The sequence below is a fragment of the Drosophila arizonae genome, chromosome 2, assembly GCF_054131065.1.
Source record: "Drosophila arizonae isolate 15081-1271.41 chromosome 2, UAZ_ARI_1.0, whole genome shotgun sequence".
Classification (NCBI taxonomy): domain Eukaryota; kingdom Metazoa; phylum Arthropoda; class Insecta; order Diptera; family Drosophilidae; genus Drosophila; species Drosophila arizonae.
This window is the reverse complement of record NC_142922.1, coordinates 8,015,940-8,029,198: the sequence shown is the minus strand read 5'-3', so window position 1 is coordinate 8,029,198 and position 13,259 is coordinate 8,015,940. Positions and strand designations below refer to the sequence as shown.

Below are 13,259 nucleotides of genomic sequence, written 5' to 3'. Positions count from 1 at the left end.
ACATGACTCATGCGCATATACATATAGTCAGAAATCTTTACTTTTTTCAAAAGTTTATATCAACCAACATAATTAAAATGGCATCCATGATTGTCTCAAGCAAAGTTTGCTGCTGAACTCTTTTATTAGCTCTAAAACAGTCGGCCACACAGACTATTTTATCATATCATCAGAAAGAGTGAAAGAGAGAGACAGAGGCAGAGGCAGATCAAAGAAGCTGTGGACTTTGATGTAAGTCGCTCACTACGTGACACGTTTGATGTCCAATTGACATTAAAACGCAAGCAAACAAATTGTAAGATGAAGAAGATGTTGCTTTATAGTGGAAAGAGCACAGAGCTAACCTAATTAAACCTCTAACCCAATTTAAAGAGTTGAAGTTTCGATTAGTGAACGGAGTAGAAACCTTTCACTTACCCCAAAACAGAAACGAAGTTCATCCACATAATGGAATTAGACCAAATCTGTATACGAATTTCTATCAACTCGTGTTAGCATTAATTCAGTCGAAAGTCAACTTTTTGGCCTACTTTAGTCGTTAGTTCGTGTCGCTAACTAAGTTAGAGTTTTACCTTTGAATATCTTCATTTGTTATGCCAGTTATTTATTTAATGCTTCACTACACTTGCAATCCACCAAAATTATTTCCGCAACAGTTGAAAGAAAAGTTTCTATTTATTTCGTTATTATTATTTTTTTTTTTCTTGTTTCTTCCACTCTGAGGCGCCGCATAATTAACGAAATAATTCAACAGGAAACTCGAAGAAAAAACCCAAATTCTGTTTATGATTAATCTAAAGAAAATGACGTAAAGCCAAATTTCTTTTACCAAGCTCCATTTAAGCGAAAAGGGGAGCAATTATGGAAACATGTTTGACGGATCGATACGTAAATGGGTGGAGACGACGACGATGAGTGGAGCGGCGTTAATTGGTAGCTCAAAGAATGAAATTTGATTACGGGTCTGGGATCATCAGACTCGAGAACAGTGAGACTAAAGTGTCTGGCAAAGCTTTTGAGACGCGCCTGGACGACGTCACAATGTTATCTATAATTTTCGTTCGCTTTGGGTCTTGTGTAACTCACCAGCTTCGCTCGCGTTCAATTTGTTGGCTCCCAAAGTCGTTGAACTATCCAACATGGTCGAAGTCGAAGTCGCAGTCGCAGTCGACTCGCTACTTTGTTCTACGCCAACTGTTGTGGCTGCAGCTACTGTTGTTGTTGTAGTGGTTGTTGATGCTGTTGTTGAATCAACTTCAGTGCTTATATCCAATGGTGGCATCAGGGTTGTGGGCATGGCTGCAGCATCATCCTCGCCTGCAGGCGCAGACGCTGCACGCTCAATTTGAATGCCAAGCAACAATAATCCGCACAGGCTGAACACCAAGAGTTTGCTCCACAAAATTGATGCCGTGCCGCCGCCCGGAGCTCTTTTTTTTCTACACGCTTGCATCGTAGATTTATGTTTGTGTATATATATTTAATATATTTGATATAATTTTGCTTTCAATCAGTTTTGTTTTTTTTTTTTTTTTTGACACCTTTACACTTGTTGTTAATTTGGAAATAATTCAACTAGTTGAAAAATAATAAAAATGGTAAATCATAATAAATTATTAAAATATTATCTAACAACACTTTCTGTTTAAGAAATTATATCTGATTTCGTTTTAACATTTTTTTTTTTTATATTTTGCTAATGCACAGCTTTGTTTAATGTCGTTAATTTTCTGCACGTTTTGTGTTTGGCATTTGGTCTTTTATTTCGAATTGTGTGATTTTTTCACCTTTGTAACGGCGTTTTCGTTTATGTGGTAAACCGAAATGGTGCCATTTCCTTTGCAAGTTAGGTTAAATCATTTTTGGGGGACTTGTTGTTTTTTGTATTTTATTTTTTCTGTTGCAACATTTATATTTTTTGCCAAACATATGATAATGATATTTTCAAATAGCTTTCAAATGTATATTTGCTTTTCAATGCTGTCCTCTCTCTGTGATTGACTTCGTCAGTCGTTAAGTTCGTTTCCTAAGTCTTTTGTTATATTTAAATTATTGTAGATCTTTATCGAGTCTTTTCAGCTTGTTGTATACGTCTTCAATTTCTAGATATCTTTACTATGTTTGATATACATATATATATATGAATTTTAGCCGTCTTTGATTAATTGCGTCAGTTCATTGTAGTCAAGTTGGTAGTCAAGTTCGTTGTCTAAGTCATTTGTTATACTAACAAATTCAGCTGCTTAGTCTGACAGATTGTGTATATATATATATATATACATGTCCATTTTATATATATATATAAACTAGAAAGAACAGTCACAGTTGATGATTGATTTCGTCGGTTGTTTAGCGTCAGTTTCGTTGCCCAAGTCGTTTGTTCTTGTAACATTTTTTGGCAACTCTCTTTAACTGGGCAATTATGTCTACAGTTTCTACATATTAATGTGTATATACATATATATGAAGCGCCTGCCTCTAGTTCTTGCCTTTCTAAGCTCTGTCCTACACGAAAGCTACGCTAACTAAGAAAAATATTCAAGAAAATCTAATGCGCATGCAATTCGCAATAATGCAACAGCAACAGCAACAACAAGCTGCATTTGAGATCCAAAAAAATTGTATATTTGAACCGGTTCCACGAGCAGCTCCAAACGCCAACACCAACAACTGCAAATGCAACTGCAACTGCAACAGCCACAGCCGCTCGAAGCGGCTTTGTGGCATTATTTGCCGCAACTTTGGCCGACTGCGACTAACTAGAAAACCACAAATGCTATCGATGCTGCTGCTACAGCGGCTGCTGCTGCTGCTGCTGCTGTTGCTATTACTGTTGCCATTGTGCATTTGACCAAGTTTTTGGCTGCATATTAGATTAACGTTAATTAGTTAACGGCAGCTATAACAATGCATCGCTCGTCATAGTTCTCACCGGCCCGGCAGGGCTGATTATGTTTATATTTAAATTAAATCACATTTCGGCTAATTTTCGAATGATGTCATTGTAAATGTGGCTGTGCCCGGCTATTTAGTTTGACATTTCACATTTCACTCTCACTCCTTTTATAGCTAAACGCAAACAAAATACACAAGAAAACAACAAGAGAGCTATACGAGCGAGCGAGACAGCAGAGAAACTTGTTTGTTTTGTTTTATTTTATTTAATTTCTTTTCATACGGTTTTTGGTATTTTGAATGGAATTTTTTTTTTCTGTTTCCAGACTTTTTAGTTGAATGTTTCACTTGATTTCGTTGCTTGTCTGAGCGTCTGGCCAAGATGAAAGCCGTGCTTTACATATAACCAATACACACACAAAAGCACACACACACACACGAGCACACACTTAAACGCTTGCACTAACCCGATGCGCCAAGGTATTTCTTTAAAGGTGGCCAAGCGCACGGGCCACGTTTCTATAGAATAGCTAAAACACGTCTGCGTTTGGTTCGTCTAGCAACCGCTCCGGCTGAAGCACTTCCACCAACTGAGCGCGCTTCGGTCTCTGAACTAGGCTCAGAGCAGCTTGGCGATATTTTGTGATTTCAATTCACCACGGCGCCGGCCACGTCGTCGTCGTCGGTATTTAGGAAACAGGCAGCAATGGCCAACTGGTTTGAGTTGCTCTTTCGATTTCGGTTGCGGCGCTGTGTTGAGTTGAGTTTGTCTGGCAGCAACAGCTGAGCAACAGGTGAGAGAGCGCTGCTTGACATAATCGAAGCCGAAGTTGCGCTCTCGCATGCCTCAGGTGTGTCTAGGCGGTGTCTGTCCATGTGTGTGTGCGAGTGCGTGGTATATGTGGGTGTGTAGTTGCTGACAAAAAGTCGTTGGGTTTTAAAATTCATTAAAGGAAGGCTGCACTACAGCAATTTGACAAGGTAAACTCAACGAACTTCTTTGAACCGACCAAATCCACTCTCTGTCTCAGTGCGAGGCTCAATGTCTCAATGAGCAGGCCAGCTGACAGTTATTACTGCGATTACGCCCACCGCTCTCAACTGAAAGAGCTCTAAAGGCGGCTTATAAAATTCCGGATAATTCAGCTCAAGCGTCTGGATAAACACAGGCAGACAGTTTAAGCAGAGATTCGTCGATTTTATGATGCCAATGCCAAGCTGCGCCTCAATCGAGAAAAATACCTGAATATGCAATTTTTGAAATGCCATCGATGCTAACGAAGACGCGCCCAGAAACCGTCAGCACACATCAGTGGCTGCGCACAATTCTGATCAGTCAAAGAAATGTGACTCAATGCGGCATCAAAGCCCAAAGACGTCAAAAGCCATAAGCCCAAAGGCGAACCTTGCCCACAAATTTCATGGAAATGTGCAGAGCTGTCTGTTGGTGTTACAATTGCTGTTGTTGTTCGAGTTGTTTGAGTTGTTTGAGTTGCTGCGGTTGTAATTTTAAATGCAAAAATTCCAAAATGCGCTAATGCTATTGCACAAACTTTGGCCAAGTGTACACCACAATGGCACTGTGCTACAATTTCCATTGTTAGTCACACTGTGGGCTGTCGTTGTTTTTCTGCTGCTGCTGCCGTTGTTGCTTATCTGCCAGACATTGAGCTGTTGCTGGGGCTGCTGCAAAGAACAACAACAATAAACGGCAACGTTGCAACTTTAGTTATGCACTCATTTTTTTGTTTTTATATTTGAATGGGGCAACCAAACAGGCAGCCAGCTGAACATGGCTAATGTGAACAACAAAAATAATAAGAAATACAAATAAGAAAAAAATAACTTAACTCTAAGCTGCAACGATAAGTTTTGGCAGCCCTCTGAGTCACAGCTAAAAAATTATTTTCATTGAAAATTGTGTGACACAAATCTATGGAAAAGAATTTCTTGTATGTCTAATAGAAAAATGAAACACTCTGTAATTAAAATAATAGAAGTAAAACGTACATATTTAATTAACATTTCATGTATACTGAGAGTCTCAGTCTGGGACTTAAAACTGGCCTACGACATTCTTTTAAGCAAAGATAAAATACAGTTTAGTTGAATCTAATTTGTGCCAACCCATTCATTGTTTTCATTGTGTTTGAGACCTCATAGCTAAAAGTCACTTGATAAATAAACCACAAATGCCAATCTTTGAGATTGCTTGCAGATAACTGTAAGCGAAAATACTTTGTATTGAGTGAACGTTCCAATTTTAAGTTAATCACTTTATTATTAGACTGAAACTATCTACAAATGTCACGTGAATAGATGATAATACGCCCATTTTATAGGAACACGATCTGATAATTTTTGCTAAAGGGAAGAAAACATATGTGTATCTATATAATATAAATGTTTTTAGCACATCTCATTAAAACGGTCATAGCTAAATAAAAAATAAAATAAAATACAAACAAAAATTAAATAAACAGTTTTATTATAAATGTGTAAAACATGTCGTGCATCATGTGTTTCCATTATAAGTAGTTTTCCCTTGACACATTTAATTGGCATACAAATTTATATTTAAAATATTAGTTCCCAATTATCAATGGCACCAAAAATAGTACCATTTATAAATATAATGTATACATGTTAAAGAGATTTCCAATTTAACACGCAACAAAGAGTGTGTCTAAAAATATGTTAAAATTTAATTGGGCCAGGGCACACACACTATTTGTATATATATTCCAAAATTTAAGGTAAATATCTTCAAGTTCCTTGCCTATGCGCAACATACAGAAGGACGCATAGCAAGATAAATGAGTAAAATAGTTTATCAGAGTTATGCACCTTTTTGCATAGAGCATAAATAAAACGCCTGCTCAAACGAATGACTTAGGCAACGAACTGTTTTCTGTTTCAATCAGTTTGAGGTTGGTTTGCCAAACTTTAAAAAAAAAACACAAAATCCACTCGAAGTCTCACACCTCTATTTTCAGGGCAAGGACAATATCATATGTGGTAGATGATGTTTTCACATGACATGCTTTGAGTCATTCGGCATTCTGTTACGCTTATTCAAAGAAATGCCGTTTCTCAGGCTTATATATAGAACGTGGTTAGTGTGTTCCTATGATGTCATCTCTGTGAATATCATTCCGCTCATGAGCATTTCGATCCCGAATATATGACTTATATATGTATTTCGGTTGGGCTTTCAGTTTTTATCAGCGTCTGCGCTTTCTGGCCAACAAGCGCAGCGGTCTTTTTGAACGCATTTTATATACAACTAAATGGAAGTAGGTATATATACATACACATATATATATATATATGTATATTGTCTGCAGCAACAACCGGTGTCGCTCGGCGTCGCTTTTGTTTGTTTTATATATATATACGAGTATATGGAGTAGCATGTTTATATATACACGCACACATACATATTTATCCGTCTGCCTGCTGGCTTGCATTGAAATGCACGCTCTGTCTGACTGTCTGACTGTCTGCGTATGTGTGTGAGTGTCTGTGTGTGTGTCTGTTTATATAGGCGTATTACATACAAGTCTGAGCCATGCATTTGTTTTCGACTGCGTTGCTTTACTTTTACTTTCATATGCAACTGGTTGCTGCTGCCAACGACTTGAATGGGGAAGCAACAGCAACATCAACATCAACGGCAACGGCAACGGCAACGGCAGCAAATGCGAATGTGCTTTGGGTGGCTCGCTTGTGGTCGAGCAGTCTCCACGACACGGACCACAAATGAAATTGTTTATAAAGTGATTGTCAATCATTTTTGGTGGCATGTCGCTTAACCGCCTTGACAACACCACAAACACACACACGCACATGCACACACAGATTAACAGCAGCTGCTATACATACATTTGGCCAAACATTCGCTTGGCTATATGCTCAATTAGGTTTTATCAATTTTTTATTTTGGTCATATGTATAACATATTTATGTAGTATGTATATGTATAAATGAATTTCGATTGCATTTATACCAGGCCAAGATTATTTTGATTTACTTAGCCAGCAGCCCACAAACCAAACTGTATTGACGCAATGAGATCCAAAGCATTTAGCTCCATTACAAAAGCAATTAGCTAAACGGTTTTAATGGCCAAATAAGGAAACCCAAAATGAATTAAAGCACACACATTTGTTGCTATCTGTAACATTTATAATTGCAAAATAGATTTCTTTTTATAACATGTGTTTCGGTTTTGGTTTTGGTTTTGGCTTTTACGTTTGGAGTTACGAATAATGAAAACCTCTATCTGATTTGACGCGCAAATTTTCATGTGTAACCGAAATGAAGACATCAGCAATGAACATTTATTATATTTATACATATATATGCATGTATATATATGTACTCGCCGTATTGCCCTCTCATCAAAATTCGCTCGCGCTTTTATGTAACGTGAAAATATAATTTTGAATTGGCATTCGTCTCATTTCTATGTAGATTTGATGCCAAGAAAATTTTATAACTTTCGCTGGAATCACATTTCGTGATTAACTGATGACAAATCTCACGCATATCGAATCACTGAGCCAAACTTAATTCAGAGACTTGTAGATGTCAAAATAAACAGAGAGATATATGTATAATATTTAATAAAAACAAATATTATTTAATATCGATTTGATAGCTGCTGGCAAAATTTATTTCCTAAAACGTAGAGCTTAATTTAAGTTTAATGATTGAGTTTCTTCAATCATTAATTCATTTCTGAGGGGGTTGTGCATTGTCTTACAGAAAACTAAGAGTGGACTAAGGAACTGAAATAACATAAATTCAAAGCAATTCCCATCTCTCATAAGATTACACAGCACATTTAACGTGTCGTAAGACCATATATATGGTCTTCTAAGCCTACATGATACCGAAGTCAACGGGAATCCATCTGCGAAAATATATAGATCTGGCTCTCAGACTGTGGAAAATATATTTAGTTTTTCTGTAGACTTTCCACAATGTCATACTCAGTCAATGGAGGAGTACAACAGTAACTCATTTAAACTCAGCAATAATATTGGTATCTAACATTGCCCGAATTTATATTTATAATTTGAATATTTTTATTAATATAATCAACAACAATATTCAAAATACAAAATCAATTTACAAATAAACAAAAAATATTATAATTGTCTTTATGACAATAATAATATCGTTAATGAGTCGAAATTATCAGCGTGTGCAGGCTACAATAAACACGAGCACATATTTAAGATCTGAAATAAGCAGCTTAAATATTTTCGAAATCTTTTGTGTTTATATGGAAAGAGCAACAACGAGCAACGAGCAACGAGGCAGAAAGATATTTCTCGATTTAAAATAAAGAAATGAACTTGCGCTATCTGTGCACGCCAGTTAAATATAAAAGAGTATTTAATCTTCAGCTTGTCATAGTTAGTTGTTCTTAATTCAAACTAAAGTCTATTAAGAAACTGGTGTACAGGTGTACAAGTTTGTTCAATGTTAAGCACTGTATGCAAAGCTATTAGAGCACACAAACACACGCACAAATGTCATTGGCTAAGCTCCAGCTCGAGTTGTTTTGCGAGTGTAAATGACCCACAAAAACAAAAACACTTTGGAGTGTCATTTGAATAGTCGTTTGACATTTTGATGCCAGGTGCAAGAGTCGTTGACACATTGGCCAGTCAATCTATTAGCCATGACCATGACTTCAGAGTGATCCACGAGCAAGCAACTTGCCCCAAAAAAATAAAAATATATTATGTTAATTTTATGCGATGCGATACAAAATTTTAATAATTATAAATGAAATACAATAACGTCAATCTTTTGTTGTCGCTGGGCCACACCAGATTTGTGAAAGTTTTCACACAGGAAGCTGGCCAAGATTGATGTAATACCTGTTTGTTTTTACTGCTCTCCCATCAGAAATGCAAATGTTTGTCCAAGGCTGTTGGCGACAACGTTGTCGACTGCATACTAAATACGACTCGAAACAATGTGATTCAGATTTGTCATATTCGATACGAAAAAATCGTATATACATATATAAAAAGTCGTCAATCGACCTTCACGAGCTGCGAAAGTTGGTTCAGAGACGTCACGAAAATGTTCGCGCAGGTCGAGAAAAAAATCGAAATTGAATTTAATGGGCAACTGTTTAGTATTTACCAAGCGTAGAGAATTATGTCAGGTATTTCTGAGTCGAGCAAGCTGACTCATTCTAGGGTTATTTTGGTCCCTGAACAGCCGGAGCTGACGTTCAATTAGACTTTCAATGTGAACTTAAAATAGCCATATTGTTAAGTCAATCTATATATGTATCCAATTCATAATTAATAACCCCCATGAATTAAACATAATAGAAACATGGGGTTTTTTTCTGTTTTTCTTGTTTTTTTAGCCCACTTTAAAGCCATAAAATAGATAAGATATAAAGCTTCAAATAGCAGTTAGAATTGCCATCATGATCGTGCATCTTAATCTCAAGAGCAATTCAAGATATTTTTTAAATATCTAACTAAAAACCGAAACAAGACTCAAGACGCTGACCACGAAAACAAAGCGCCCAAGGAAATTAATGAAACTAGAAACAACTTTTTGATGACCTTCACGAAATGTAGTCAAACAAAGTATTTTGGTCAGAGAGCATACAAAATGAAGCAATTCACGTTAGTGTTGGGGCTATTACTCCATATTATATTTTAGCTGAGATTGAAATACGATTTTCTATCGAGAACTGATAGAAATTTTAGCTGTTGCCTATGCAATTTGCACTTTGCTCCTTTTCCCACCTGGCATTAACCACGCCCACTTGCCGTCATACTCTTACATCACATTGAAAGCAAACTTTACTATTTTGCAACTTTTTGAGAGAAATATAGGTTAGGCTCGACTCATTTATAAGTATTAGTATTTCATCCGCTTACATCTTAGACAACTTCGTCACTCTGCAAACATTTTTCATTTGGCAACTTCAAGTTCAATTCCAAACCTGGCCAACAGTTAAATCATTAATGAAATACTTTGGATCCGCTTAGCGCATAATTGTTAGCTCAAATGCGAACATATTATATCGCAGACAATGGCAGCCGACCCCCTGCAAATGCAGGCCCGTGCTTAGACATGCAGCACACTGTGCGTATGCGCGATTTGGCATGCACGAGTGAGCGAGACCGCGGGCCTAACTAAATTTATGTGTCTAGATATAAATAAATGTAAAACTCGTTAATTATTGCTTATTGTTGCACTTTATGGTGCGTTGCAAAATTGTTGATAAGCGCCTAATTTGATTATCAGCGCTTGAGTGGGGCAGGCCATTAAAACTGATTAAATGCGAGAGGCCTTACATCGTTTAGACTATGTATTTGGGTCAAAAGTGGGCAACATCTTAATTGGCCTGATTCGAAGCAGAACTTGTCATCTCGCTGGCTATGCGAACGAGGCTGGCTGCCAAAATTTATAGACGAATCGCCACATGAATAATGTAAATGTCTATATTGGAAAAATGTTGTTAATTGCGCACCCTATTGATATTTAGCACAAATTCCATAACTGGTCGCCCGACACAGTCATAATTCGATTTGCGTTTGCCGTCTAATCGAAATGCCGGTTCAGAGGCTTAAGCCGGAGCAAAAGTTGTTGCCGTTGCCGTTGCCGTTGTCGTTGTCGTTGCCGTGGCTGGAGGCGCGTGTGCACTTCAGAAGCAGCTTGACACCAGTTCGACAAGAATGCCAAACAGTCAGCTGAAGGTAGACCACTTTCAAGCACAGCACGCAACCAGATCGAGCCAAGAACTAGCCGGCTAAAAATGTCTGAAAATGTCTAACATTGCGGCGTATATAGTGGACGGACTCAAGTGACTTGTAAGATATAAAATATGTGGACTGAATTAGATAATAGACTATTTGTTATCATTATCACTATAACTATTACTATTACTATTACTTTTACCGTTATCATTATTACTATTATTAGACTATTGGCTATCATTACCATTGTTACAATCCTAAATATTAAGCATAAGAGCTTTCATTCAATTTTTATAAAAATTAGCCTTACATTATCATTATAATTGATTTTTAATTTTCATTATCTTGATCTATATTATTTAGCTAATCTTCGCTATCTTCACTATCAATAATAAAATACGGTAATTTTAATTTATTTTTCCTCATTTATATTAGCATTGTCATTAGTACTTTCATTATTATTTGCATTATACCTTTAATAATCATTATTCTAATTCATTAACATTTTCATTATTATTTTTATTATGCCAGCTGTACTCATCATCATATCATCAACATCATTATCATCATCTTTATTACTTTTCAGATATACAAAAGTAAAAGAAATATGATGGATTTTTTGGACAGAGTATCGCAGCATGACATTCCCATTTGCTATTTGAATTTTTGTTAATAATATATTAATAGTTTTTGTGTAGCATGTTGAATGAAACCCGTTGCCCGTGAGTTGCGAGTTTGCCATGGAAATTCTAAATGACTTGCGCGTTGGCCATTTGCTAAATTTGAATGTACATTTCACTAAAAACCACATCAAGCTGTGGCACAACTTTGTTGTCACAGTCTTGCCAAAGACCTTGACTTTCTTTTCAAAATTTTCTTCGGCGAGTACAATTAGCCAGACGTCATAAAAAACGAAAAATATACAAAACGTTGACATTACATTGCGCATTTTGAAAGCAAAAATGTTGATCTGTGTATAGAAAGCCAAAGTTAAAGCCAAAGACATACATATATACATAGGTAAAGCTAAAGTTAAAGCTAAACTCAAAGCAAAAGAGTTTTGTTACTGTTTACTCATGCATGCGGCCAACGGAGTTTCTACTACAGCTCGTGACATTTCACTTTTGCTTTGGGCTGATGATGATAATGATAATAATAATCCACACTAATATGCATATGAATTCTTAAGCTTTTCATATGCAAATCTTGTACGCAAGTCAAAGCTCTAAATCTTTCATCAAATAGCAAACAAATAAACGGAATTTACTAATTTCTATTTCGGAAAAGCACAAAAGGTGTGCATAAATTTACGAGTTGAATTTTACTTTGTGTTGTTTTAGCTCAACTACAATGGAAAATTAATTAAAGATTTGCCAACTTGCCAAACACTGCTAAGCGCCTTCCGCCTGAGCATAGTCTGTGAGTGTGTGTGTGTGTGTGTGAGTGCTAGTGAGAAAGCCTGGGTGTGTATAAGTTAAGGTGTGTGTGTTCATGTGCTCGTGTGCTTGTGTGGCAAGAGTTACGCAGTTGCAACAGATCCCGACGCAGGTACCCATACATAACTAGTTTTCACTAAAACACACATTTCAAGGCAATAAACTATGTTTAAGCAAAGCCGGCAGACGGGTCCAAGGCGCGTGTCTGCACACAAAATGCATTTCAATTTCATTACGTTGGCTCGTTTGCTGCAGTTTTGTTTTGTTTGACGAGCTGCTCGTCTGGTGAATGTTGACCGTGCATGTCATTCGCATTTTGTTTTGAAAGTTGTTTGCTTCCTGCTGCTATTCGCATATCTTTGCCATTTTTAATTAAAACAACAAATAAACACTTCGCACAGCACACACACTTTAAATGACAATTGCAATTTAAATGCTCATCTGCATACGCTGCACTGAAAACTCATCAGTCCGATGGCGACTATGCATCTCACTTAACTGGCATTCAATTAACTAGATTCTGCTTAGCTGGCAAAGGGCCGAACTTGAGCATATAAATCAATAAAAGCCATAAGTCCATTGTAATGGACGTACTTAAGTACCTTTGTTCAAGCCTTTGACACACTTTGCAACTAAGTAGTGGCAAAAGTGGGAAAAGTGAAATTTTAAGTTTAGTCAAGGTTAACGAGATTTGTTCAACCTACTTTGACGTCAATTTATGCATGCAAATAAGCCATTTAAAGGATTTTAATTTATTTGACGACTACATTAATTTAACGGCCATTATTTATTTAACGGCTATAGGTGAAAACGTTAACAACATCTGGCTTAGCTTTGCTACGCAGCCTAAAGTAATAATAGCTAACTAGCTTAGTATAAAGCAGTTAGTTTCTTTCTAGTTAGGCTTTTTTGCATACAAATGTGTATCTTTAGATATGTACATATGTGTATAGCCGTTGTGATAATAGCCTTCATTCATCATTTACAATATAATTTGGACTACCGCGAAATATGCAAACTAAATATATTATTTAAAAATGACTTTAATTGCTGCAATCAAAAACAAGGTGGTCAAATTCAATATCGTAAAATAAAATTTATTTTAAATAAAATTATTAAATATATTTTTTAATTTATGTTAACCCAAAAAGCTATCGATAGCAATTAACATATTACTCAT

The 13,259-nt window shown here is 36.5% G+C and overlaps 1 protein-coding gene across 10 annotated transcripts in view; it reads right to left on the bottom strand.

Moving 5' to 3' along the window:
* sas (stranded at second transmembrane protein) overlaps window positions 1–12,578 on the bottom strand; it is a 33,684-nt gene extending 21,106 nt beyond the window's left edge. The window contains exons 1-3 of one of the 10 annotated variants that reach the window (XM_089476639.1): window positions 3,363–3,718; window positions 1,788–2,032; window positions 1,087–1,575 (exon numbers count right to left, since the gene is read on the bottom strand). In XM_089476639.1, coding sequence (XP_089332765.1) covers window positions 1,087–1,453 — 367 coding nt within the window. In that variant the 5' untranslated portion in view covers window positions 1,454–1,575; window positions 1,788–2,032; window positions 3,363–3,718. The other 9 variants (XM_089476646.1, XM_089476634.1, XM_089476651.1 and 6 more) reach the window with 9 other exon arrangements.
* Between the last annotated feature and the right edge of the window lie 681 nt (window positions 12,579–13,259).